The sequence below is a fragment of the Myxocyprinus asiaticus genome, chromosome 18 (assembly GCF_019703515.2).
Source record: "Myxocyprinus asiaticus isolate MX2 ecotype Aquarium Trade chromosome 18, UBuf_Myxa_2, whole genome shotgun sequence".
Classification (NCBI taxonomy): domain Eukaryota; kingdom Metazoa; phylum Chordata; class Actinopteri; order Cypriniformes; family Catostomidae; genus Myxocyprinus; species Myxocyprinus asiaticus.
The window spans coordinates 29,244,686-29,272,071 of NC_059361.1; the positions used below are offsets into that span (position 1 = coordinate 29,244,686).

Below are 27,386 nucleotides of genomic sequence, written 5' to 3' on the forward strand. Positions count from 1 at the left end.
TGTGACATTAAAATATGATATTAACAACTTCATGCCTCATTCAAGGAGTAGAATTCACACGAGATCAGTAAAAGAAGCTGTTTTAACCACTCAATGATGGTATAAATAATGTGTAATTAAGGGGGCCTGGGTAGCTCAGCAAGTATTGACGCTGACTACCACCCCTGGAGTCACGAGTTCAAATCCAGGGTGTGCTGAGTGACTCCAGCCAGGTCTCCTAAGTAACCAAATTGGCCCGGTTGCTAGGGAGGGTAGAGTCACATGAGGTAACCTCCTCATGGTCGCGATTAAGTGGTTCTCGCTCTCAATGGGGCACGTGGTGAGTTGTGCATGATCGCGGAGAGTAGCATGAGCCTCCACATGCTGTGAGTCTCCATGGTGTCATGCACAGCGAGCCACGTGATAAGATGCGCAGACTGACGGTCACAGAAGCGGAGGCAGCTGAGACTTGTCCTCTGCCACCCAGATTGAGGTGAGTAACTGCGCCACCATGAGGACCTTGTAAGTAGTGGGAATTGGGCATTCCAAAATTGGGGAGAAAAGGGGATACATCTTTAGTGTTTTTTTTTATTTTTATTAAATAATAATGTGTAATTTGTCAGGTTTACATTCTACATTCATAGTGCTAATGCACTATATACACCCATAACGTGAGCCGATTACACTCTGTTATTGTAATTTTAGATGGCATTGATACTACTGTGAAGACTGGTGTATAAAAGAGTGTTAATGGGCAAAATACAGACAAAAGAATGATGATAGGCATACCTTACAATGGGCAGTTGTGTGAATGGCTTTTGGCTGCAGATGGCACATGAGTGAATGGGCACTTAAGAATATTTCAGTATATTTGATTCCTTTTGTTGACCAAAAAAAAAAAAAAAAAAAGAGTCTATTAGTTAGTCTATGAGCTGTTACGAACCACCGAACTAACTCAAAAACCCCTTCATTTTGGACAGATTTTGTTCTAAATGACATCACACCCGTTCGTTCTTCGATTTCGTATGAAGTATACCGGGGCCTTTAGCAATGTGTGTGTGCTTACTGGGACTAAAACATACAAACCTCAACAGTAAACAGTAAAAACAAAACCAAACAAAACAGTAATCTGAATGAATGCTAAGTGAATTAATTGTTCTGAAGGTGTTGGGCTGCTAATGTACCAGCTGTTGCTGTAATTTGTCAGTTTCAGCTTTAAGCTGCTGCTGTGCATGTTTGATGGAATCTCGAGTCTTCTGGTGTTCACTTTGCTCCTGCTCCAGAGCCGCCTGAGCCACTTCCACCTTCCCCTGGAGCTCCACCTTCTGCTGGATCAACAGCTGCTTCGCTGCCTGGAGCTCCTTCAGCTCCTGCACAAACACACAAACTTATAAGCTATTTTAAATAATCTAAGTCTCAATTATAAACACTTGCATTAGTAATAAAGTCAGCCTGACCTTCTCATTCTTCTCAGCCAGTGCTTTGAGATCAGCACTGAGTTTGCTCTTGTCCTTCTCCAGAGCACTCTGATACTCTCTCAGCTCTTCACAATGAACTTTCTCCTTCTTCAGCTGCTCCTCTGTTACCTCCTGCAGAAGATAAAAAGAGACACATACATTCAGCCTATCAACTCTCAATATCCATGAATGTTCTAAAATAAGGCGCTCATTGTAGCCACATTGATAACAAATTAAGATAAGAGCTTTTCCTGGTTAAAATAAAAGGTTGTATTGTGGTTGTGCTGTGTCTAGAACAGAAAAGAATAGATTCTTTATTTATTGCCACACAACCAAGACCAGTGGTATTTGTTTCCTCGACGTCACACAATGTCATCATAAAACAGCAAGGTGTTAAGTTACCTGAAGGGTTCACCAGAAGTAACCTGTGTTTCAGTGCCTCACTCAAGGGTACAATGCCGACACAGTGGCCTCAAAAATATTTGGACACTTTTAAGCCAAATATTACAAGCAAGTGGCATTTATTTTAAAGAGAGATAGAACAAGCACTTTTTTCAAGCAAAACAATTTGCAACAAGACATATGTACGGTTTAAAATGAAAAAACACAACAGACATACTGTACTGTTCAAAATTAATACACATTATTTGGATACTTTCTAGTAGTCAAATTTAGACACCTGTCCATTGTTAATATGATGAACTACATCTGTGGTTACTCTTCAAGGACACCTGGGTGAACTTGAGGAAACCGACTTCATGCATCCACTAAAAATCACCTTAGGATCAGATGGTTAAAGGTTATGACAAAAAACTCATAAAATCTCATTAGTTTGATATTTTGTTTTCTAATGCAATGAAATTCATAAACTAAATGTGGCTTAAGTATCCCAACATTTTTTGAAGCCAGTAAAAATCAAGGATTGCCCCGTGCAAAGTTCGAACCTGCAACCCTGTTTGTTACCTGTTGTTTCTGAAGCTTCTGGAGAGCCTCCACCTGCTGTTTGATCTTCTCGTCTCTTTTGCCAAGGTCTTTCTCCAAAGCCACATGGCTCATCTGCAGCTCCTGGATCTGGGCTTCGCGACTGCTGAGCTGGTTCCTGTTGGCCACCAGCTCCTCTTGAGCTAGAATCAGCTTTTCCTCACACACCTGCAATAGAAACACAATATCAACTCTGAGATCAGGATCAGATATTGCATACAACAATTTATTAAGATACATACAGAGTAAGGATGAGTTTTGTAAAGGGTGATGTCATACTTTTACAATCACAAGTACTATTACTGCACACACACACCTTGAGATCTTGGCGCACTGCAGAGAGCTCAGACTCTTTGCCGTAGAAATCTGACTGAAGCAAGGCAAGACTTTCTTTGGTGTTGTCATTGGTCTTTTGCAGCTCTGCACAGCAATTCTTCTCAGAGTTCAGATCTTTAGACAATGTTGTCACCTGCTCCTTCAGTTTGGCCTCCTCCTCAGCCTGAAACACACACATCAATCAGAAAAGAGGCAAGGAGCATAATGTGTGCTCATTGAATAGTGTTAAAGGCCTCATGAAATGGCTTGATGGGGGCTGTTTTGTCTGTGCTGACGTATTTGAAACAGTAAGTTAATAGTAGCTTATTTTAAATAGCCAATAGCCTTTAGTTTACGTTTATGACATTACAATGTGAGTATAGTGTTACAGTGATTGCCTTTTTAGTGATGGTGGCCTGAAGCTCAGACACTTGAGTCTCAAGTTTCTTCACTTCCTGGCTGAAGGACCCCTGGGTGGTCTTCAGCTGTGCCTGAAGTTGCCGAGTGCCCTTCTCCTTCTCTTTTAGCACATCTTGAGATTGTTTCAGCTGGGCGTTCAGTGCGGTAAGCTGAGATTGAAGGCTCTTCTCTGCCTACAAGATTTAAATGAGAATTTAATAATCGAAAAACATAACGATTCTACTAATAGCACAAAGCAATGACAATAAAATATTTAAGTTACACAAAGGTTTTATGAAATGCTTCCATTGAAATAAACCACAGATCTCTGTATTTTAAATTCTTACTTCAATTGATTTTTCCAGTTGACCTTTGACCTCACTTAGCTGTTTAGAAGTGGCCTCTGCATTTTTCTGAAGCTCTTGTTGTGTTTTCTGATAAGACTTCTCCTAAAAACCAGAGAAAGGTGGCTCAGTTGAAGGACTATTAGTTAAGTAATGTCCTAGCTCTTGGAATTTAAAGGAATTAAAAATTATTTTAATTTTAAGCATTATAAAAGCAGTCCATACTAATGTGATGTACTCCAAGTTTTCTGATGCCATATAATAGCTTTCTGTGAGGAACAGACCGGAGTCTTGCCCTTTTTTCCGTAGCTCTCAAGTTTCATTCACACTTTGTGCAATGCATCTGGACGTTCTATATTTGAATATAAATGCACATTATACTTGAGAGAGGTTGCGGAAGGGAGGAATCTCAGTGAATAACAACTTATTTCAGTCTGTTCATATGCAGTCATATTAATTACTTTTATAGGGTGTTTTTGTAATTTTTGGAGTTTGACAGTCCCTGGTCACTATGCTTTTGTTGTATAGAAAGGAGCACCTATGACAATTGTGTTAACCTCTGCAATTGTGCTCTACAGAAGAAAGCAATACTGAAATGTTTGAAATGTCAAGAGGGTGAATAAATAATGACAGAATTTTAATTTTGCCATGATCCATTCTCTCATCATTTACTCACCCTCATGCCATCCCAGATGCGTATGACTTTCTTCTGCTGAACACAAATGAAGAATATTTCAGCTCTGCAGGTCCATACAATGAAAGAAAATGGGTACCAAAAATTTTAAGCTCCAAAAATCACATAAAGGCAGCATAAAAGTAGCTGTTCCAGCAGTTAACTCCATGTCTTCAGAAGCTATATGATATGTGGGAGAGCAACAGATCAATATTTAATTCCTTTTTTACTATAAATTCTCCTAGGTGGCGATATGCACAAGAATGCGATTGCCAAAAATAAAATAGCACTTATGGAAGTGAAAGTGGAGATATATTGTAAAAAAAAAAAAAAAAAGAAAAAAAAAAAGAGGGACTTAAAAGGGATCTGTTTCTCACCCACACTTATCATATCGCTTCTGGAGATAAGGATTAAACCACTGGAGTCATATGGATTGATTTTATACTGCCTTTATGTGATTTTTGGAGCTTCAAAGTTCTGGTCACCATTCACTTGCACTGTATGGACCTACAGAGCTGAGATATTCTTCTAAAAATCTTTTGTTTGTGTTCAGTAGAAGAAAGAAAGTCATATACATCTGAGATGGCATGAGGTAAATGATGAGAGAATTTAAATTTTGGGGTAATCTATTCCTTAAAGAAAAAAATAATGTCATTTTGTATGATAGGTTAGCTGAAAAAAAAAAATCATATCAACATGCACTAGATTATATGGGACCCACTTTTTCCTCCAAAGCGGACTTGCTGTTTTTCTTCTCTTTTTCCAGCTGAGTCTGGCTCTCTGTCAGACCTTTGGAAGCTTTGCTCAGAGCCTCCTTGACTGTGGCCATCTCTTTAGATAGAGCCTCCTTCTCCTGCTGGGCTTTCTGAAGTTCAGCGCTCAGGCCTTGGACTTTTCGGTCCAGCTCTGCCTGTTGTGTCTGACCCTCCTGAGACAGTTTATCCAGGCTGGCCTGCAGGACTCCATGCTCTTGCAATGCCTTCTCCAGCTGTTGTCTGGTTTCAGAGAGTGCTGAGACTTTTTTCTTCAAATCCTCTTGTTGGGTAGCAGCTCTGAGACAGGCAGAAGGGTAGAGAGATACATCACATCTATTGTCTCTACTCATCTGCTTTTAAAGCATGTGAAGTTAAAGATCCTATGAATTCAAAATTGGGAGTTTTGTGGCTTTTTTGTCCATGTGTGTTAGCCTCGAAACCATCTAGGCATATATGCTACTATACTCTTAATAGTTGACAAAAACTGAGCAAAAAAAAAGCTTTAAAAGCTTTCAAATGAACTAAACTAAATTAACTTAGTTCTTTTCTTCTGGAAAAGGAAGTTAAAGTATTTATGACTCATCTTTGCACCCTGTGGCCTATCTGAATTTCTGTCCAATAAAATGCTCTCTAATGCCACCTGCATTTGACAAGCAATAGCAAGTAGCAAATCATGCTTCCCGACTGTGACGAAAACTAAAGGTTATTGGCTATTTAAAAAATAGGGACAAGCCTTTTGATATGTCCTGTCCCAACTTCCTGTTTAAATAGGAAATTACATTTCATGGAGTCTTTACCATGTTACACTGTCCCATATAAAGCACCTACCCTTGTTTCTCTGACTCCAACTGACAGTTCAGCTCCTTCATCTTCACCTCCAGCTCACCGATCTGCTTCTTCAGCTTTTGATGCTCTTTCTGAGCCTGTTCCCTTCCAGAGCAGAACTCGGTTAACTCCACCTCTGCTTTCTATCTCACCCAGAACAACATATACACCCAAACAAACACGTTAGAGTGCATATACTCACATAAACATATCAAATGCTCCCAGAAATACTAAAACATTCTCAAAATGCAGATGTGTGAAGCCATGGTGATTCAGCAGACTGCTGCTGCAGTGATTTAAGGAAAAGCGCCGATCCTGACCTTGATCTGGGTCTCCAGGGTCTCTACCCTCTGCTCTGCAGTCAGCAGTTTGTCTCTGCCATCCTTCAGATTGGCCTCCAGCTGAGAGCACTGCTCCTGCTTCTCATGCAGCCTGCGGCCCTGCTCCTCCAGCTGAGCCTGCGCTTTACTCAACTCCTGCAAAAACACAAAACACACAGTTAAAGACACCATCAAATCAAAATACGAGTTTTGTGAGCTTTAGTTTTGAGGATCTATTATAAGGTAGAAAAAATCTGAAAAAATGTACTTTAAGCAGATATGTACATTTGTAATTTGCAGTCTCTCTTTCATGGAAATGGACCAAAGATACTGATGATGTACTTAGCAAAGAAGCGAATCGTTGTTTGCGACTGTGATGTAAACTAAAGCATATTGGCCATTTAAAAAAAGGGCAAAAACCTTTGATATGCCCCACCCTAACTTCCTGTTTCAATATGAAATACATAAATACAGAAGGAAAACTGTGCTCCTCAAACCGTTTCATGGGGCATCAAAGATCTCTATGCACTTACTGTAAACACAGCTAACATGACATGTACAACTATAAAAGCAATTGTGCATACTTGTTGCTTGTCCTGCAATGCATTTTGAGCAGTCTCCAGGTGATTTTCCAAGTCAGCTCGCTGGGCAATTTTTGCAGCTTCAGCCGACAGCAGCATCTCCGTCTTGGTTTTCAACTATGAGACAAACAAGTAATTCACATTTCAGTAGTTAAAGACTGAACAGCATTAAAACAATAGGCCAGAGTCAATTACATTTAAAATGCTGTACCTGTGTGTCCAGCTGTGCAATCTTCTCTTTGCTCTCAGTGAGCTGTGTGTTAAGTTCACTGATTGTGGTCTCCAGACTCTGGCAATGGTCTTGCGCTGAACGCAAGTGGGTCTTTTGCTCCTGCATCTGCTCGTGAAGGTTCTCCTGAGCCTGCTTATGGCTCACCGATTGGTTCTTGAGCTTGTCAGTCAACTGTGTAATCTGAATTAACAAATAGGTCATAAAATGACATACTGTCTAATCCATTGAGGGGAAAACACTGGATGATAATTATTTAATTTGATTATATTTTAAATGAAATAGTTCACTTAAAAATTAAAATTCAGTCATTTATGCACCTTTGTGTCATCTTTATTTGATCTGCAGAACCCATATGGAAAGATTTTTAATAATATCCCAGTCCTTATTGTCAAAACAATGACAGTGGATATTGATTCTGCTTTCAAGCTTTAAAAAAAGGACATGAGACTCGTGCATAATTTTCCAAGTCTTCTGAAGGCATACAATGAGTTTTGGTGAGAAAGTAATTTTTGACTACTTATGGTATTTTTTTTAAGTGTAATCATTATCCACTGAAAAGAATGACTGGATATTTTCAAATTTTCCTTTGTATATTCAGTAGAAGAAAATACAGTTTTTGAATGACATGAGGGTGAGTAAATGATAACAGAATTTTCATTTTTAAGATTTTAACAAACAGCAGATCAGTCTGAGAGTGTGAGAGTGACTGAGTGAGTGTGTTTGTGGGTGTAGTCTCCAATACCTGTTCCTGTAGTGAATGGTTTTTCTCCTGTAGTTGGTTGAGCACAGCTGCTTCTCCCTCTCCAGCCTGGATTTTAGCACACAGGTCCTCTCTCTCTGTCTCCAACTGGCTCATGCTATCCTTGCTCTTCTGAAGCAGAGCTTCAAGATTCTGGATCTTCTGATCCTTATCCCCGATCTGACGCAACACCTGTTCCAGATCGTTCTAGATGGGAAGGTCAAAGGAGATTAGAATCAGATCAAGGTAAATAATAATTCAATGTGAATTAATGCCCAAAACATGCGGGTGTCTACACTTATTACAACAAATAGCAATTTTCTGACAAGGCTGTTTAAAATAAACGTTTTTGCATTAAAAAAAAAAAAAAAAAAAATGAAGAATACAGTGCAACTTCTTCTAAGGAAACCCTACTGGACAAATGTTTACCTGTGCCTCTCTAAGTTTGCCATTAGTGCTTTGTTGAAGAGTTTGCAGTTCTTGGTGTTGCTGTTTGGATTTGTCCAGCTGATGCTGCAGGTCAGTAGACTTGACAGAGCTCTCTTTTAACTACACATATAAATCACAAACACATAGATAAAGACAGAAATGGAGTGGCTAAGAATGAAAACAAGACAGTCAAGCCCACCACAATAATTACTCTGTCTGGGCTGTGCAAGTAAATATACACATTACCAATAAAAACACTGATTAACTCAATAATTACTCTCAGTGTGCGTCAATGCACTAATGAGGTTTAAATTCACCAGCTGTATTTGGTTAGTCTATGTAGTGTTGTCAAATCCTTAATAATCAGCCAGATTATGTTCATCCAAGCTTTTCACACCTGCTCCTCCACACGAGAGAGTTTCAGCTGCAGATCTGCCACCTGTTGTTCTCGATCTTTGAGTTTCTCTGCTGACAGCTGCCTCTGCTCTTTCAGCCGGCCCTGCAGCTCCCCCAGCTGACGCTCGGCCTCAAGCAGCTTGGCATGCAGCTGAAGAGGACAGAAACATGAGGCACCTGTTACGTCAATACAGTCTGATATCAAATCAACTCAATATAGGTTGCTATCACACAAATGTAAAACTATACACTGACAGATGGATGGGCAGAAAGAATAAACAGAAAAGTCTGAAATGCATCTATGTTGCATTCTTTTCTAATTGAATGCAAAAAATTCATTACAAGTGACATTTTATCAGCATAATAACTTGATTGAAAAGTTGAAGTGAAACCCAGGAGCATCTTCTGTGCTTTAATGGAAGCAAATTTGGGATGGATGGATTTTAGGTGGATTTTAGGTGAATTTTAGGTAAGCATATGGATGGAAGGATGGATGTTAGGTGGGCATATGGATGGATGGATGGATGGATGGATATAACCACCATATTTTAAATTATTATAGTTTTGTGTGTGTCTCTGACCTGGCTGATCTCGCTCTGCAGCTGTAGTCCCTGGTTCTCCTTATCCTCCCTTTGCTGCTGGAGTTGTTTTTTCTCTGCCTTCAGCTCCTGGTGGTTTTTCTCAAGCTCACTGAGCTCACGTCTGAGTCGAGCAGCCTCCTCACTACGCTCAGTCAGTTCAGCCTGAGACCGACTTAGAGCCATCTCCCCCGCTGACATTCGGGCCTGACTCTCCAGGAGCTCCAGATCTCTCTGGTGTAGATTAGCCTGAAGACTCTTCTTAGAGGCCTGTTCCTGACCCAGACGCACCTCAAGCTCCTCACTCTCCTTCCCCTTCTGAGATAACTTCTCTGACAACAGCTGAGGAGTGGCAGATGTTATGATTAGAAGTTTATTGCTATGTAGTTTTTATTATCGCAGTGTTCAATGACACCAAAAGCCAGCTTATTCATTTAACATGTATTGTCTACAATAATGCAATAACAGCATTTTGCATGACAAACAAGCCTACACCTACTCTACAGGATATCAAAATCAAATAATAGCTGCTTAAAGCTAAAGTGTGTAATTTGTAATGTAAAAATACTGTCTCCTATTGCAGTTTAATATGCAAACAACTATAAGTAAGCCGTTTGTAGGATCAATTTTTTCTCTAAAAAGAGGAAATCAAAACAGTGCTCTGTTTGTTTGAGCACCCTGACCGACCCAATATATCAACACTAACTCCACCAATGGCGTGATTTAGGGTCAGGGCTATCTGCTTGTCTGACCAATGGAAGATGGGTGCAGTGGTAAGGAAACCAGTTTGAAATCAGTCATTATTTTTGCAATTATATTTGGTGATGCTTTTGAGTTCACCTTTAAAGTTTCCAAATAACAGTGATGTGTTATGCAGACAAAGTGTTAAGGAATTCTGGGACAGCACAAAGCATTCTGAGCCTTGGTAAAGCTATACAGTTCAGTTTAAGATAGGGCCATTTTATAAGGGCATTTAGTTGGGCACTTGAATGCCAGAGACAGTGCGTTGTGACCTTTGCCCTGCGACAGCTATAAGGAGGGCAAGGTTGATAAGGACACAGTGACTAGCGCACGATGGTTACACAGAAAGGGTACATACAGCTTTGCCTTGGAGCAGTGTCCAGGGCACAACTGTGCACCCTTTCTACAAAGCCCCTTTCTTTCATCGCTGTGCTTTTTCGACTACAGTCTCTCTGCATTCCCATTTGTTAAAGTGTTGCTTTGCCTTTACCTGCTCCTTGAAGTGCCTGAAAGAATTTTAAAAGAGTGTCTGACATGCACAAAAAGTGTTTTGACAGATTAACAGATTAATAGAAAAGAACCATCTTAAAAGTGTCGTTATAGTTCATGACTCATACTAAACTGGTTTTGCTGTATGTTTGTTTTTCAGTGCAACCAGCAAGGTTTTTTGAGTGCAGTTGGTAGATTTGAACTTTTCACAAAGTAATCGCACAAATTCAGATCAGATTGCAAACAGCTGTTTGCTTTTTTTTTTTATTTCCAAAGTGCAATCACTGTGACAAATATGTGGCCAAATATGATCTAACAATGATCTTATACCACCATGTAAGATCTAATGGGAAGAACTGGACCCTGTCTCCACCACTGCAGCCCATAGGACTACTATTTGTGAAAGGATATGTTATACTTTTAAAATATGTCTTTGCATTCATTTTGAATGCAGTAACTTATTCAACAGTCAAACTTAACAGCCGACTGATCAAGTCTAATATTATTATTTACTGTATTATGGCTTAAAATTTAAGCAGTAAAAACACATATTTAATGTCTAAAGGTAGTATTAATTTTTATATTCCACATTTCTCAGGCTTTAGAAGTGTGTTAAATGCATGAGGATGTGTATTCATCAAACTGTTCACAGGTGCACACCCAAGTTCGGAAAACAACCGAACTAACCGAACTTTGACGTCATTTGAACCTGGGTGTGCTCCAAAAGTGCTAGTATGAAAGCAGCCTAAACGTTACATCCAATTTTCATCGAATTTAGTACACTAATGTGACATGTGACTCTGAAGAAGCATGCTACATCTTGATGGTAATTTACCAGATGTTGCTGAAAATTATGGTGCTTTATCTTTTTTTTAGGGGCTAACAGGCTATCAGAATAATACTTAATACACATGAACTTCAAGGCCCTATTCTGCTTGTACCCCGATAAATGCTGCTGGCAGCTATATTGTCTACTTTCCTTTCTCATGGCAACAGATGACATAATTTCTCCTAGCCAGTTATGCCTCTCTTATTCCTGTCCTTGAATGGGACGGTTGGCAGGGATGGCTCTATTATTGACCCCTTAATCGCCACTATCATCTACCATGGTCTACATTTTTCAGAAGTCAGCGCGCATCTATACTCTGATCTCCTAATCCCGTCCTGACAACATAAACAACGGACCAGAGAATTTTGGGTTATTACCTGTGGCAATACATTATTTGGAATATCACAGATGGCATGAGACGCATCGCCCAATGCTGCTTTAATTACACAGGATCTGTGATGCGTATGTCAATACTCTTTAATGGTCAGTCAAAAAAACATGGTGTGTTGACAGGCCAATGGGGTGGCTTTGGACTAGACACACTGTGCACCTTCCTGCAAAATATGTTGGCCTGTTTTCCTGAAAGGCAACTGGTGGTGCTTTTAAACGGTGGTACAGTAAACTTAATTTTGGAAGTTGTTTAAAATACTTGGTGGGTCCAGAGACTGGCAGTTTTTAACCGGTGCTGGCGTGTGTTCTGCTAAGCCATAAAGTAGGCCACTTGCATATAAAGCTGGATTTGCTGTCGACATACCTTGTTACTTAAGGCTGTCCAGTAACTCTAGGTATGATGTCTCTGCTGGTGTTTTTGCATTTAAATGTGTGTGAGTGTTACCTGGGTCTGTTGCTGGAAGTTGTTCAGGCTGCTCTGTAATTGGTGGATTTGTTGGGTGTAGACTGCTGCCTCCTGAGGTCCCTTCTCCAGTTCTGCTTTTAACTGAGCAATTGTGGTCTACAAACAAGCATACAAGTGTGAGACAGGAAAACCAGGCAAGGCAGTAGATATTAGTCAGAGTATACTGCATATTTAATTTGATGGAAATTAAAAGGAGGCTGTGAGGAACAGATGTCCAGTCCATTCAATGTTGTACTTTGTACCTGGGTGTCAATTGTTCAGGTGACCAAACATTGAAAATACATCTTTCCACAACATTCCAATACTAGAAAAAAGAAAAAAAAAACTCTAGGTTGTGAAAATTAGACTTGACAAGGTCCAGATGGGACCCCCCACCCCATTTATGCAGAAGGGATTTAAATATGGTAACACGTTAAACAAAGCTGAGATATACATACATACTGGTAACTTAAAGTATTATAAAATTAGCCAAAATGTAGGTAAATAAAGGTATGCTCAGTAATTTTTTCCTCCTTTAAAAGTTTTTAAACAAAGAAACATAGTACATTTGACAAATGTTTAAATTGATGTTCTATCCCATGAGATGAAAACTAGAGACATTACAACATATGCATATTGACTGAACTTCAATCCCTCACAGCCTTTATCGTTCATGTCAAATTAAATATAGTGTCTACTCTGACAAAATCTGTTATTTTTGCAGACAGCAAAAACAAGATAGCAGGCATATAATAGGCTCCAGTTTACCCCTGCTGACATGCAAAATATAAAGAAAATCAACACAGAAGGCAATGAAGGGAAAAAAAGCTATTTAATGTTCTTTTAATTTTTACTAAATCAGTGTTGCATAACTTTGAAAAACGTAACAAATAAGAGGCCATTCAGGTAGACTCATGAAAACACTAACACGGAGGCATTCAAGAGTGAAAAGTGTTACCTCCAGATTACGAATCTCCAATATAAATCACAGCAGGTGCAGTGTTAAGTGAAGAGTGAGAAAGAGATGAGAGAGGATGACGGACAAAGACACAAACAGTCAGACCAGTGAGGTGAGACAGGACACACAGCACAGAGACAGAGGTGCTAATATACTAATACAGAGATCAGCAATATATTTGATATATTCAATAATCTTGCTTGATAACAATAATTCCCTTGGACCATATACAGTATAAAACGAAATAACTGTTTATGACAAGTACTTCGGGTCAAAACACTTGCTTTGTTCCAAACTCTGAGCTGCCAACCTAGACAGTATTTTTACTGCATCATAGTTTTGACTTCTGCCTACTTTTCCTCCTATAGTCACTAGATGGCAGCCTTGAAAGTCAAAGACAAATGAAAGTCACCAAACTAGAATATCTAAAAAGGTTGTCACACACCCTAGTGACTTGTTTGTAACGATCTATGACCCAGAACGACTCCGCTTTTGTGGGAGAAACAACTTTTGGGTCAGAAGTGCAAGCAATTAGAGGCATGTTTACAGGAAGCACTCAGAAGCGGGAGGGCTGCTAGATGGTTAATGGTTAACCTCAAGATTCTGTTAGAGAGGACAGTCAGTGTGACCCTCACATACTCTTATCCACTTTGATATCCAACATTCGGTCTTGTACTCGCAAACCTAACGTAAAAATAGCTAGTGAGTTTTATGCACATACCAGTGCCTTCACAGACAATGTGACTGCCATTTTTTTTAACCTAGACTGGTAAATTGACCAGAACCGGTATTCTACAATTGATTGTAAGGCTGGGCAAGATATATTAAATAATTACAATACATTTTTGCTGCAGATTTAAAATTAAGCAACTCTGTGAATATTTCCATGATTTTTTGGGGGGGCTTTTTATTTATTAAGTTTTCTAAACAGTGTGCCATTAGATTAGTTTCACAATCTTTTCTTGCCTCACAACTCACTAGTATGACAGCGCTGAGACGTTGTTTTCATAGCAGCTCTAATTTAAACTTCAGTAGCAAAAACTGGCATCAGAATAGGCAAGTTAAATTAACTTTTAATCAGTTAAAACTGTCCGTTCGAACAAATAAATTCCAAACTCTGATTTAAAGGGATATCATAAAATCTCCATATATCAACTACTGATCGGCATGTTATTTTATTGATATATTTTTGAGACATCGATATATTAACATCAGCCAACATTTAAATTAGAAGCCTAATTTGTGTGCTTTCAATTCACTGTCAGTTGCATTCCATTCAATGTAGTCTGACATAATAGCTTTGGGAGACCACAAGGGGGCAACATAACATTTACTGAAGCTGGTTGCGGCGTGGACAAGGCACAGATATCACACACATATTACGAGCTGATGGCAGTCCATAGTTATGAAGGTTTATGTACTTCTTCAAGAATTAACAAAGTGACATTGATGAGTTTGCAGGTTAGTGTATGAAACTGGTGTAAATGTGCAAACTGAACGATTAGAAATGTCGACGTTTAATATGCAATTTCCCTGTATGTAGCATTAAATAGGTCTTTCATTCAAGCTGTCAAACCACAGAACGACATACTTGTTACAGAAAATACAATGTGTAGGCTCTATGAAAGATACATAATATCATCCAGTGATGGCTAGAGTAAATAATCTTTTACCTTTGATAATGATTTGGGTTGAATTTAATGGAAAACTATGCGAGCTGAGCTCCATGGTGCTGCAGGATTTTTAACAGCCTCTGGAGAAGGCCAGTCTGTGGTTAAATTGATTTAGTACAAATATATGTAGGGAAATATTGCTGCTTCTATGTACTGTCACATCTAAATGAAAATGAGTAATTGTCATTCTTCCTTGTGTTCATTTAGTGAAAAACTGTGCCGAAAACATGCCTTGATTATTTTAAAATAGATTTTTTTCATGCTTTGCATTAAACATTTTGAATCTACTTGTTAAAAAAAATAATAATAATAATAATAATATTTTAAGCTATAGCAAATACATAAATATTGATATATATTTATTGAATATTGTCAAAAGGCTAAAGAATATCAAGATCATATGTTTAGATATATTGCCAAGCCTTGGTTGTAGTCTCAAGTTAAGTTTTGAATGGCATACCATACTACTCTATTCCACCATATCTATCTATGGCAGAAATCGTAAGAGCAGTATAGTACTATGCCTCAGTTTCCAATTTTACTTCAAGGGCAAAGTGACGTCACTGGTGCACCCATTTCAAAGGTAAGATGCTTGCCTCTGTCTCAAAATGACCTCCCATTATGTCTGTCTTTACAAGCTATTGATTTTGGCACGAGGCTCCATATTTACCCGCGTTGATCAATACTTACATTTTCAGAATAAACAGCATAGAAATTGATGGTCTCTAAAGCAGTGCACCATGCTAACTGTCTTTATTTTATACAGGTCACAGCAGGTTTGAGGCAGCAGCTCACCTCTGAGGTAGTGAAGTTGGACTGCAGCTGTTCGTATTGGCTCTTGAGGCGCTCAGACTCCTCCTCCCGTTCCCGTGTCATGTTGTCCGTGAGAGTTTGCACCTGCACCAGCTCTTTCTTCAACACCTCCACGTCCTCCACTCCAGGCCTCTGGAGCTACAGGAGAGCCAATGACAGACAGGATTAGATGGGAGAGATTAACAGGCAGCAGCAGCTGAGATGATGATAACTCTATTAATTATCATGAGACAATGAGTGACTTTACCAACTCTGCCGACAGTTTCTCGTTCTCTTGTCTCTCTCTCTGCAGATCTTGATTCAGATTGGCCACCTTCTGCTCTAAAACTTCTCGCAAGCTTTTCTCCTCATCGTAACGAGATTTGATTTCTGGGATTTAAAGCACACACTCATTAAGAAAGCCATCTTCTGGAAGATGGGTTTATTTCCTCTTTAAATGCTGAGCATACACCGAACAGATTAGCCAATATAAAGCCATCTTCACACTGCAAAGGTGGCACAGAAGCTGCATCTGAAGTGGCATTTAGGTGTTTTAATATAAATTATAAAATAGATGCTCTACCATGACAAAGTTTAAGGCTGCTCTGATGCTGCATTTCATTTACACAGAACCAAAGCAGCACCAGAACTGTATTTGATACTAGGGGCTGAGGTAGATCACAGCAGGCATAATTTAGTCTGGCTTTAATGCAGCATTGCATCTTTACACAGAATTTTGAACATGAACAGAGCAGCCTTAACTTGGCTGTGTAAAGACGCCTTCAGACGCTCAACATCAAATTGTGAATAGGTGCATAAAATTATTTCTGAATATTTTCAAATGTCACATCTCATAAATGAAAAACACAGGAACTTTGCTGCAAATCTTACCAACAATCTCAGTGGCGAGCTGAGCAGCTTTCTGTTCAAACAGGTCTTTCATCTGTTTGATGTTGAATTTCTCTGTCTCAGCTTTATTGAGCCTCAACTCAAGCTCTGATGAAAAAAAAAAAAAAAAAAAAAACTGAGAGCAACTTTATATTTTGAACCATGTAATGTTTTTGAATTTCCAAACAAACACTGCTTGAGAACAAATTTAAACTACTCTCAACCAACCTGATTCTTCTACACTGGTACCATCACTATGTGAGCCCTAAAATCAAAACACATTGAAAATATACACATCGAGTGAATACAGCAAACATTCCTTCAGTAATCTATCAACAAGATTGTAAACCCTTCATAAAACTGCCTTTGACCTCTTTGATCAATCACTTCTGTCTGAAAGACATTTGAAAAATTTACTTTATTAGTCGCTAGATGTCCTTGTACTTTGTCTAATTCTTTTTTTAATTCCCCAGAAAACCAGCGTTCTTCCTGAAAACACACACATAAAAAAGGGTGTCAGCAATTTCAATCCAAAAGGCTGATCCAGTGGAGATATCATCAATGAGTAATGGTGTTATGAGTAACATTTCATGCATACTGTGGCTGATAAAAAGGGTGGGGGTCAAAGGCAGGGTAGATACCTTCAGTGAAGCTTGTAAATCTTGGACTTCCTGTCGAAGAAAGGCTAGATCCTCCCTGAACAAGAGAAATCAAGGCTTTATTAACACAGGCTCCGATTGAAATGATTTTACTAATGGCTGAAGTACAAACATTACAAAGTAACCAACAAAAAGCTATAAAAACTTTAATGTCGAACTTTAAAGAAACTTGGATCATGGTTATTATATGACTGGTGGTTGGAGGGGAGGGGCAGAAAAATACCCACAATAAGACCATTGATGTGTATTAAGAAAGTAAATATGGGGGGCCTGGGTAGCTCAGCGAGTATTGATGCTGACCACCACCCCTGGAGTCACGAGCTCGAATCCACTCCAGCCAGGTCTCCTAAGCAACCAAATTTGCCCTGTTGCTAGGGAGGGTAGAGTCACATGGGGTAACCTCCTCGTGGTCGCAAACAGTGGTTCTCGCTCCCAATGGGGCTCGTGGCGAGTTGTACGTGGATCGCGGAAAGTAGCATGAGCCACCACATGCCGAGAGTCTCCGCGGTGTCATGCACAATGAGCCACATGATAAGATGCACGGACTGACTGTCTCAGAAGTGGAGGCAACTGAGACTTGTCCTCCGCCACCCGGATTGAGGTGAGTAACTGTGCCACCATGAGGACCTACTAAGTAGTGGGAATTGGGCATTCCAAATTGAGGAGAAATATATATATATATATATATATATATATTAAAAAAAAAGGAAAGTCATTTTGACTTCGTGCTGACTTTAAAAATGTTCTTCTGTGGATTCTTCTCCTTTGAAGGCCTTTACATATGTCTCTAATGTTCCTTCATATAATTTATGTGACTGTATTTCCTTCTTTAAGAGAGAGCACTGGTCATTTCTTTAAGGTTGTGACTATTTTGCAAGATTATAAACTGAACTACTTATTTTCCCTGAAAGAAAAGGCAGCAAGAAGGGTTTGATAATACTGAAGCCCCACCTGCCAGGGCTGAAGTGAGAGGGCTGCTCTCCAGGCTCATGGAACACCTCATAATGCTTAAAGAGCTCCTCAGCAGAGTTGTGTGATTTCATACATTGGGGACAAATAAAGCCCTGTGGACAAACAAATCAACACCACAGTGAGATCATGAAAAGTTGCTAAATAAAAATGAGGAAAGAAACATTAGACATCGTCCATAAGAGTCAAAAAGACTCAATATCTTGAGAAAAAATGGCTTACATACACATGGCTGTACAGTTCACCCAAAAATGACAATTCTGTAATTATTTACTCATCCTTATGTCATTCCAAACCCATATGACTTTCTGTCTGTCTAAACCCTTACCAGCCGGAGCGTTCAAATTTGGGAACAGTTATTCCCATGGTTCCTGTCTCAGTATCTTCACCGTCCAATCACCGATTTTATTTCTGTAAACTGCCAGATACTCATGACAATATAAGCTAAAAGCAAATATGATTGGTTAAGGGGTTACTGGGCGTGAATAATAAATGTATCGTCATCATTGTCATCCTCCATTTAACTGGGCGGAGCCAGAGAGGGTATCCCGGGAGATTACCTCCAGTGTTGGACTTAAAGTTATTTAACACGTGTTGTCAATATTGCCTATTGAAAGTCAAAACATTTTAGTTACGAAGCATTTATTTGTAGGAGTAACACTAGTTATTTCTGGAAAAAATGACATGACCATCAGCGTTCATCGGACAGGCAGCTAGCCTCTATTTTTATGCAGATTTCTGTGAAACTTGCTAAATAAACATTAGCTAGCAATACTATGTACATTTTTAGCTAAATATCAATAACTTTTTTGGCCAATTTTGTCGCTTGTGAAAAATCCGCCTGAAGTAATGTGAGGCAGAGAGCAGATGCTGTTCAGACCTTTTTTTTTTTTTTTTGATGCTGTTCAGACCTGCCTGGAAACTGGCCTGCTAGTTAGATAAGTTATCTAGCTTGTTGATTTTCCCATGTAATAAAAAAAATGGTAGATATCTTTCTATAATTTAGCAGATAGCCTTACCCATCCATCACACAGACATGATTTTAGGTTGTGTGTAGCTTCCTATTCACAAGGAAAGTGTGAGAGGGCTGTCTGCAGTTGGACATTCTGGTTAGTCTGCAAGCCTTTGGTGACTATTCAGTGTACGGATTTGTGAAGAACTACTGGCTACCAATTGTGTACTTTTTTTCTGTTGTAGAGAAGGATAGAGACTATGACTCCCTGCTCAGCACCCTCAAGACGAGGAGGCAGCTGGCTGCTGATGAGCTTAGCAGAGGAGGACATGGCTCATGAGGGCATGAGCACACATGAGGAAGATCTGCTGGACCAGGAACTACTGCAGGAAGACCCGGACCACGAGGAGATGGAGGATGAGATGGAACCTGATCCCCAGCCAAGACCATCAACTGGGTATATATGAATGTGTATGTATTGTTTGTTTCTATTTCTCATATGACTGATACTCACAGTAACACTAATACTGTTACTCTTATTATTTTGGGTATGGCTAGCCATCCTTGCACAGGTCCCAAGTCAGCTAGAAAGCATAAACGCTTCCCTGACTCTGTTTCTTATCCCTTGTAGTCTGACATCGATTCACAGGCACCAAAACCTCTCCCATTTAAGCCTAGCCATCCATTTGATATTGATTTAGGTAGCGTGCGTCAGGCTGTGCGGTCAACCTCCAATATGATGTTGCGAGAAATTGACTTTTTCATGCTGTTTTTTACTCAGGATGTAGTTGCTGAGATATGCAGCTTTACAAACCATCAGGGGTGGGAGCTTGTCCTAAACTGTCCGTCATATTCCAGCTACCAAGGAGCTTGGATGGAGGTGACCCCTGATGAATTTTACAAATTTCTTGGGTTGTTCATTTACATGGGGTTTTCAATTCTCCCTGATTCCCATCATCATTGGGGAACCAAGTCACTTCAGGGCTCGTGGGCAAGGGGATTTATATTGCGTGACCACTACGAGGCTCTTTTAGCAGCTCTACATGTTGTAGACCCTACCATAGAGGATAATCAGGATCGCCTTAGGAAGTTGCGATATCTTATGGACCACCTCAAACAAAAATGTCAGCAGCTCTTTCAGCCTAACCAAAATCTCGCAATAGATGAATGTATGGTCAAGTCTAAAGCTCGGTCAGGATTTAAACAAAACATGCAGGGCAAGCCTACTTGGTGGGGTTTTAAATTATGGGTAATTGCAACATCAGACTCGGGGTATACTCTCGATATTAATGTTTACACAGGTAGTCATGATGGCGTGTCACTGACTTGGCCACCAAAGTAGTTGAATTGTTACTGCAGCCATTCAAAGACGAGGGCCACAATGTTTGGTTTGACAACTTTTACATATCCCCAGCTCTTATGGTTAAGTTGTTAGAAATGGGAACTAATGCCTGTGGGACATGCAGGGTGAATCGTAAACTGTTTCCTGCAGAATTTAAAGACATCAAAAGATGGGAATGCAAGACAGCTCGTGGGGATATGAGGTGGTGTAGGATTGAGGGGAATATACTTGTAATTCAGTGGAAGGACACGCATGCAGTTACATGCCTCTCCAATTTCCACAGTGCAAATAGCTCAATTGAAATTACTAGGTTTGTAAAAAATGATGGCGACTGGACAAAAGAAGTAGCCCTCCAACCCACTGTCATCAGCGATTATAACAAAAACATGGGCGGTGTTGATAGGTCAGACCAAATGATAAAATCTTTCGACGTCCTACAAAAACTCAGAAGAGGTGGAAGACTCTTTTTTTCCCCACTTGATAGACATTGCCGTTGTCAATAGTTTCATATTGTTTAAGGAATGGCAACACATTAATGCGGCACCAAGGGATGAGCGTAGACCGGTGAACTTAACCCAGATAGATTTCAGAGAAAACCTGGCTCGTCATCTGGGAGGAATCGATATTCACGCAAGTTTCCCTTTGCATACACTAAAGCCTGTAGTCCCTCCTTCGTCATCACTCCACACAGCCCATGTCCCTAAATTTGAAGAGTCCTCTAAGAGATGTTGTCTATGCTATCGGAAAAGTAGGACTGAAAATAAAACTAAAGTAGCTTGTTGCATGCCGGAATGTAATGGCAGAAGACTTTGCTTGGTTCATGATAGGAACTGTTTTCAGTCTTGGCACTCAGCTGAGTGTGACCAGTTTCGTGAAGAGGCTTAGGTTGGGCTGTGTTTACTGGAGGTGTTGTCCTCCCCCTCCCCTCTTTTCTCCCTCTCTTCTCTCCACAGGTATTGCAGTTGTTGAGTATTTATGAAATTATATATATTCTGTTCCTGCACTATTAAAAATGTATTTACTGTAGATAGTTCGAAAGTTTGATTTTGTATGTTTTGCTGTGTAATTCATGTGTAATTCTAATGTTCAAATTAAATAAAGTGTGTGTTTTATTGAACACATAAAATGTATATTTCAGTGTTTGTGTCCTTCAATTTCAGATGCAATCTCAATTTATTATTACAGGTGCTCAAAAGGAGTATTTGAGGAGTGGTCATGTGAAATGTACATATCTTAACATTCTAAATGTTTGTTTTATTCCGTTTTCCCACTAATCACTAGAATGGTCATAACTTTTAAACAATAGATTATATTTCTAATCTGTCTGCTATTCTACATTGCCCACAAAATTATGTATATTTCATCTAAGTTTCCCTCTAGCTTTTAATTAAAATGGTTGAAAATGCAGATGTCTGATGAAGTATGGTGGCCAGAGAAGATTTTTGTAAAAATTGCTGTGTGAAATCTTAATGATAAAGGATGATTACCCTTAAATAATCATGCATATATTTATATCATTTGAAAGCCCTGGTTCTTCTCTTCAATATGGTATATACAGTTCAGGTGTGTGATGTTATATGAATATGAATATAATATGAATTTTTATATGCATATCATATTCTGGCACAGAATGGAATTTTCGGAATTTTGGGCTCAGGCTTTAAAGGGTTAATGGCAACACAAATGGAGATGTTTTACAGAATGTTTCACAAGAATAGCTGCAGGTACTGTGATGTCATTTTCGCATCATTGCCCGGTACGGATTCGAGTAAATGCTGATGAATTTATGTGCATTAAGAGTGTTGGTAGAAACCCAACCAGTTATTTGCCAGAGGATGTAAGTACAAATAAGTACAGCATTTTTATAATAATTTAAAAAAAAAATTGTGTTCATTTTGTTGAGTTGTATCTTATTAATTTCATTATGATGTGTCTTATTTCCATTGTGCTGTGGTTTTTCGGCTGTGTTGTTTCTTAATTTCTATGTGTTCTGGCTTATTTCAGTTGTGCTGTGGTTTTTCTATTGTGTCTTAACTGCATTGTGTTGTAGCTTATTTCCATTGTGCTGTAGTTTTTCCATTGAGTCGTGTCCTAATTTTGTTGTGTTGTGGTTTATCAGTTGTGTCGTGTCTTAATTCCATTGTGTTGCGGCTAATTTCCATTGTGCTGTGGTTTTTCCATTGTGTTGTGGCTTAATTTAATTGTGTTGTGGTTTATTTCTATTGTGCTGTGGATTTTCATTGTGTTGTGTCTTACTTTCATTGTGTTGTGTCTTATTTCCATTGTGCTGTGTTTTTTCCGCTGTGTCGTGTCTTAATTGTGTTGTAGCTTATTTCCATTGTGCTGTGGTTTTTCCATTGTGTTCTGGCTTATTTCCGCTGTGCTGTGGTTTTTGTGTTGTGGCTTAATTTAGTTGTGTTATGGTTTATTTCCGTTGTGCTGTGGTTTTTCCATTGTGTTGTGGCTTATTTCCGCTGTGCTGTGGTTTTTCCATTGTGTTGTGGCTTATTTCCGCTGTGCTGTGGTTTTTCCATTGTGTTGTGGCTTAATTTAGTTGTGTTATGGTTTAATTCCGTTGTGCTGTGGTTTTTCCATTGTGTTGTGTCTTACTTTCATTGTGTTGTGGATATTTCCATTGTGCTGTGGTTTTTCCATTGTGTTGTGGCTTAATTTAGTTGTGTTATGGTTTATTTCCGTTGTGCTGTGGTTTTTCCATTGTGTTGTGGCTTAATTTAGTTGTGTTATGGTTTATTTCCGTTGTGCTGTGGTTTTTCCATTGTGTTGTGGCTTATTTCCGCTGTGCTGTGGTTTTTCCATTGTGTTGTGGCTTAATTTAGTTGTGTTATGGTTTAATTCCGTTGTGCTGTGGTTTTTCCATTGTGTTGTGTCTTACTTTCATTGTGTTGTGGATATTTCCATTGTGCTGTGGTTTTTCCAATGTGTTGTTTCCTAATTTTGTGTTGTGCTGTGGTTTATCCGTTGTGTCGTGTTGTGTCTTAATTCCATTGTGTTACGGCTTATTTCCGTTGTGCTGTGGTTTTTCCATTGTGTTGTGGCTTATTTCCATTGTGCTGTGGTTTTTCCATTGTGTTGTGGTTTATTTCTGTTGTGCTGTGGTTTTTCCATTGTGTTGTGTCTTACTTTCATTGTGTTGTGGCTTATTTCCATTGTGCTCTGGTTTATTTCCATTGTGCTGTGGTTTTTCCAATGTGTTGTTTCCTAATTTTGTGACGTGTTGTGGTTTATCCATTGTGACGTGTTGTGTCTTAATTCCATTGTGTTGTGGCTTATTTCTGTTGTGCTGTGGTTTTTTCATTGTGTTGTGGCTTATTTACATTGTGCTGTGGTTTTTCTGTTGTGTCTTAATTTCACTGTGTTGTGTCTTATTTCCGTTGTGCTGTGGTTTTTCAATTGTGTTGTGTCTTACTTTCATTGTGTTGTGGCTTATTTCAGTTGTGCTGTGGTTTTTCCATTGTGTCGTGTCCTAATTTTGTTGTGTTGTGGTTTATCTGTTGTGTCATGTCGTGTCTTAATTCCGATGTGTTGTGGCTTATTTCCATTGTGCTATGGCTTAATTTCATTGTGTTGTGGCTTATTTCTGCTGTGCTGTGGTTTTTCTGCTGTGTTGTGTCTTAATTTCATTGTGTTGTATCTTATTTCCATTGTGCTGTGGTTTTTCCATTGTGTTCTGGATTATTTCCATTGTGCTGTGGATTTTCCACTGTGTTGTGTCTTAATTATATTGTGTTGTGGCTTATTTCCATTGTGCTGTGGTTTTTCCATTCTGTGCCGGCTTATTTCTGCTGTGCTGTGGTTTTTCTGCTGTGTTGTGTCTTAATTTCATTGTGTTGTATCTTATTTCCATTGTGCTGTGGTTTTTCCATTGTGTTCTGGATTATTTCCATTGTGCTGTGGCTTAATTTCATTGTGCTGTGGCTTTTACATGTGTCGTATCCTAATTTTGTTGTGTTGTGCTGTGGTTTTTCCATTGTGTTGTGTCTTAATTCCATTGTGTTCTGGCTCATTTCCATTGTGCTGTGGTTTTTCCAAAGTGTTGTGGTTTATTTCCGTTGTGCTGTGGTTTTCATTGTGCCGTGGTTTTTCCACTGTGTTGTGTCTTACTTTCATTGTGTTGTGGCTTATTTCCGTTGTGCCGTGGTTTTTCCATTGTGTTGTGTCTTACTTTCATTGTGTTGTGTCTTATTTCCGTTGTGGCTTAATTTCATTGTGCTGTGGTTTTTCTGTTGTGTCTTAATTCCACTGTGTTGTGGCTTATTTCCATTGTGCTGTGGTTTTTCCACTGTGCTGTGACTTTTATTGTGTTGTGGCTTAATTTTGTTATGTTGTGGCTTATTAACATTGTGCTATGGTTTTTCTGTTGTGTTGTAGCTTAATTTCTTTGTGTTGCTTTTTTCTGTCATGATTTGTTTTAGCTTTTTTCTGCTTTGCTAAATTGGTTGTGTTGTGCACTTCTTGACCACCATAGAAATGCCATGATAAGAAGTAAATGATAACAGAATATTCATTTTTGGGTGAACTAATCCTAAAAGGCAATGAGATAGATAAAGACAGACACAGAGAAAAGTAAATTATTTAGGCAGCAATTCTGTAGTGTTACACATTTAACTTGGTTTACCTCTGAAGACTCATTATTCACATCTGCAGAGGGCTGCTCAGACTCCGAGCTCTGGGAGCCTCCTTTCCCTGGAGTCTATTTCCACAAGGAGAAGGACAGACACAGACCAGACAGGAAAGCTTTGAGTCATAAAAAAAACACATCTCATTGTATCACATTATTCAGCTATGGCACAGTTGGTCAGTGTATCTGGGCACTGATCTGGACAGAGCCAGCTCAATGCATTGCATTCATAAGGTGTGGAGGAAAGGAATTGCTTTGTCCACTTCTTGGGATGTACTTGGCATGATTATCATATCGGAGGACACGCATGGGGCTGAAATGGTATGTACTCAGCAAGAGGCCATTTAACGTTTACGCAATGTGATGTCAAACAATACTATGCTCTATAACACTGATACACCCTTGACATTTCAGATGTGCCTAGAGCACAGATACAAGATCCTGTCAGATCACAAGACCATGGTACAGTAATGGAATCAGATGGTAATACCATAGTACTAAGTGATTACACTATTCATGCACCATGATTTTTACATGGTACTCCAGGGTACTTCAAAGAATACTATAGTGTTACCACTGTCTTAAAACTGTAATGGTATTAACAAGGTTCAGAACGTCCAAAAAATTATAGTACCATGGTACGTGTATAAGTGTTACTGTTTTTGTCTGATGCCGGACCAAAAGCTTAATGTAGATCTTTCAGTTCACTTGACATTACTCAATCAAATGTTCTCATTGTATGGTGATGAAAGAAGTTCATTTAACACCTGCTGATTCAATTAAGTCTTCAGCCAAGGACTGCTGGATTCTGGCTGTCATTGCAAATCATCTCTCTAGCATTCTGCATGACAACTCTGAACAAAGCACTGTTCCCTACAATACTGGTACAAAGATCAGATCTTACAAGAACATTTAGCAGAAGTCAATGAGATATTACAAGCAAGATCAGACATTAAAAATAATGAGGAATCTATCTAGCGTGAGACGCAAATCTTGTGTGATCACGGTAGTGAAAAAAATATACAATCACATGGGCTACTTCAAACGGTCACACCTTTGGGATAGTGAAAAAGAAACTAAATAAGGTTCTTGACACTTTGTCATTGCTTGTCGTTATTTATAAAACTAGTTATTTTACCAAGCTATGGTCCGCTAGCCGGCTAACAGCTCAACTACCATGACAACATTTATTCAAGCACAGAATTATCAGGACTAGTCCCCAAAAGACCAAGAAATCGTCCGAACTCGAAATTTGTGACTGTCTTGGTGAAACCACTAGCTTTTTACTTATATTTTTAATCAATCTTCCTCCTCACACAAGGCCATAACGCAGAGTCAGGCCTGCCAAGCTACAAACTACACACACAACTGAATGAGTGGCTGTGTGTCTTTACCAAGAGATTTTTACTCACCATCTGTAATATTCGTCTAAACATTCTGGTACTTTTTTTGCCTAAAACTCAGAAGAATTATATCCAACAGGTTTTAGTCCTGAAGTGTGTGTGTGTTTGTGTTCGTGTGTCAATATTTTCCAGTTGACACCTGCTACACACGCTGTCGCTTCTGTGCAAGCCAACCCGTTTTCCGATAAGTCCCGCCCTTCACCAATCACTATTTTCTGTGGCTTCACTGGATTAATGAAAGGCTTCTGATTTGTCCAATCACAGACTGCCAGACAGGAGCATATACCAATCATAGAAAAGAGAGATTAGGTCAAAGGCGGGACTTGTCGGAATATGGGTTGGGAATATCAGAACATACAGAAGCACTGGACCGGGGCTGGAATACTTTCCTGTAAAAAGGCATTCCAAACAAAATTCTTTTTTAAGATGGTATGTTACAGTATTTATAGATAATTCTTAAAGCAGTTGCACATTTTTGGGTAAGTTGACGTCGCTGCTTTCGGTATGAAGACGGGTATGTTACTCTCTGCCATCTGCTGGCCTGGAGAATAACCGACTGCTTGCTTTTGATACGTATTTACATTTATAGAAATAATTAATATTTTAGTTTTTTCTTCTAGGGTTTCCACGGTTATGGAAAACCTGGAAATATCAGTGAATTATAATATATTCAGGCCTGGAAAAGTCAAAGAAAAGACTAAAATCTTACACACACACACTATATACAGGTGCATCTCAATAAATTAGAATGTCGTGGAAAAGTTCATTTATTTCAGTAATTCAACTCAAATTGTGAAACCCGTGTATTAAATAAATTCAATGCACACAGACTGAAGTAGTTTAAGTCTTTGGTTCTTTTAATTGTGATGATTTTGGCTCACAGTTAACAAAAACCCACCAATTCACTCTCAAAAAATTAGAATACATCATAAGACCAATAAAAAAAAAAACATTTTTAGTGAATTGTTGGCCTTCTGGAAAGTATGTTCATTTACTGTATATGTACTCAATACTTGGTAGGGGCTCCTTTTTGCTTTAATTACTGCCTCAATTCGGCGTGGCATGGAGGTGATCAGTTTGTGGCACTGCTGAGGTGGTATGGAAGCCCAGGTTTCTTTGACAGTGGCCTTCAGCTCATCTGCATTTTTTGGTCTCTTGTTTCTCATTTTCCTCTTGACAATACCCCATAGATTCTCTATGGGGTTCAGGTCTGG

The 27,386-nt window shown here is 39.1% G+C and overlaps 1 protein-coding gene across 3 annotated transcripts in view; it reads right to left on the reverse strand.

The window, feature by feature from the left end:
• LOC127456515 (early endosome antigen 1-like) overlaps nucleotides 1-26,335 on the reverse strand; it is a 34,252-nt gene extending 7,917 nt beyond the window's left edge. The window contains exons 1-25 of one of the 3 annotated variants that reach the window (XM_051725048.1): nucleotides 26,182-26,335; nucleotides 24,767-24,841; nucleotides 17,819-17,931; nucleotides 16,850-16,904; nucleotides 16,626-16,697; nucleotides 16,437-16,473; nucleotides 16,212-16,316; nucleotides 15,589-15,710; nucleotides 15,324-15,479; nucleotides 11,898-12,014; nucleotides 9,007-9,345; nucleotides 8,427-8,576; nucleotides 8,030-8,149; nucleotides 7,604-7,807; nucleotides 6,841-7,041; nucleotides 6,633-6,746; nucleotides 6,049-6,204; nucleotides 5,732-5,871; nucleotides 4,870-5,200; nucleotides 3,479-3,580; nucleotides 3,131-3,325; nucleotides 2,734-2,916; nucleotides 2,400-2,585; nucleotides 1,437-1,568; nucleotides 1,164-1,349 (exon numbers count right to left, since the gene is read on the reverse strand). In XM_051725048.1, coding sequence (XP_051581008.1) covers nucleotides 1,164-1,349; nucleotides 1,437-1,568; nucleotides 2,400-2,585; nucleotides 2,734-2,916; nucleotides 3,131-3,325; nucleotides 3,479-3,580; nucleotides 4,870-5,200; nucleotides 5,732-5,871; nucleotides 6,049-6,204; nucleotides 6,633-6,746; nucleotides 6,841-7,041; nucleotides 7,604-7,807; nucleotides 8,030-8,149; nucleotides 8,427-8,576; nucleotides 9,007-9,345; nucleotides 11,898-12,014; nucleotides 15,324-15,479; nucleotides 15,589-15,710; nucleotides 16,212-16,316; nucleotides 16,437-16,473; nucleotides 16,626-16,697; nucleotides 16,850-16,904; nucleotides 17,819-17,931; nucleotides 24,767-24,841; nucleotides 26,182-26,205 — 3,615 coding nt within the window. In that variant the 5' untranslated portion in view covers nucleotides 26,206-26,335. Of the gene's footprint in view, nucleotides 1-1,163; nucleotides 1,350-1,436; nucleotides 1,569-2,399; nucleotides 2,586-2,733; nucleotides 2,917-3,130; nucleotides 3,326-3,478; nucleotides 3,581-4,869; nucleotides 5,201-5,731; nucleotides 5,872-6,048; nucleotides 6,205-6,632; nucleotides 6,747-6,840; nucleotides 7,042-7,603; nucleotides 7,808-8,029; nucleotides 8,150-8,426; nucleotides 8,577-9,006; nucleotides 9,346-11,897; nucleotides 12,015-15,323; nucleotides 15,480-15,588; nucleotides 15,711-16,211; nucleotides 16,317-16,436; nucleotides 16,474-16,625; nucleotides 16,698-16,849; nucleotides 16,905-17,818; nucleotides 17,932-24,766; nucleotides 24,842-26,181 lie in introns of those variants that run through there. The other 2 variants (XM_051725049.1, XM_051725050.1) reach the window with 2 other exon arrangements.
• Between the last annotated feature and the right edge of the window lie 1,051 nt (nucleotides 26,336-27,386).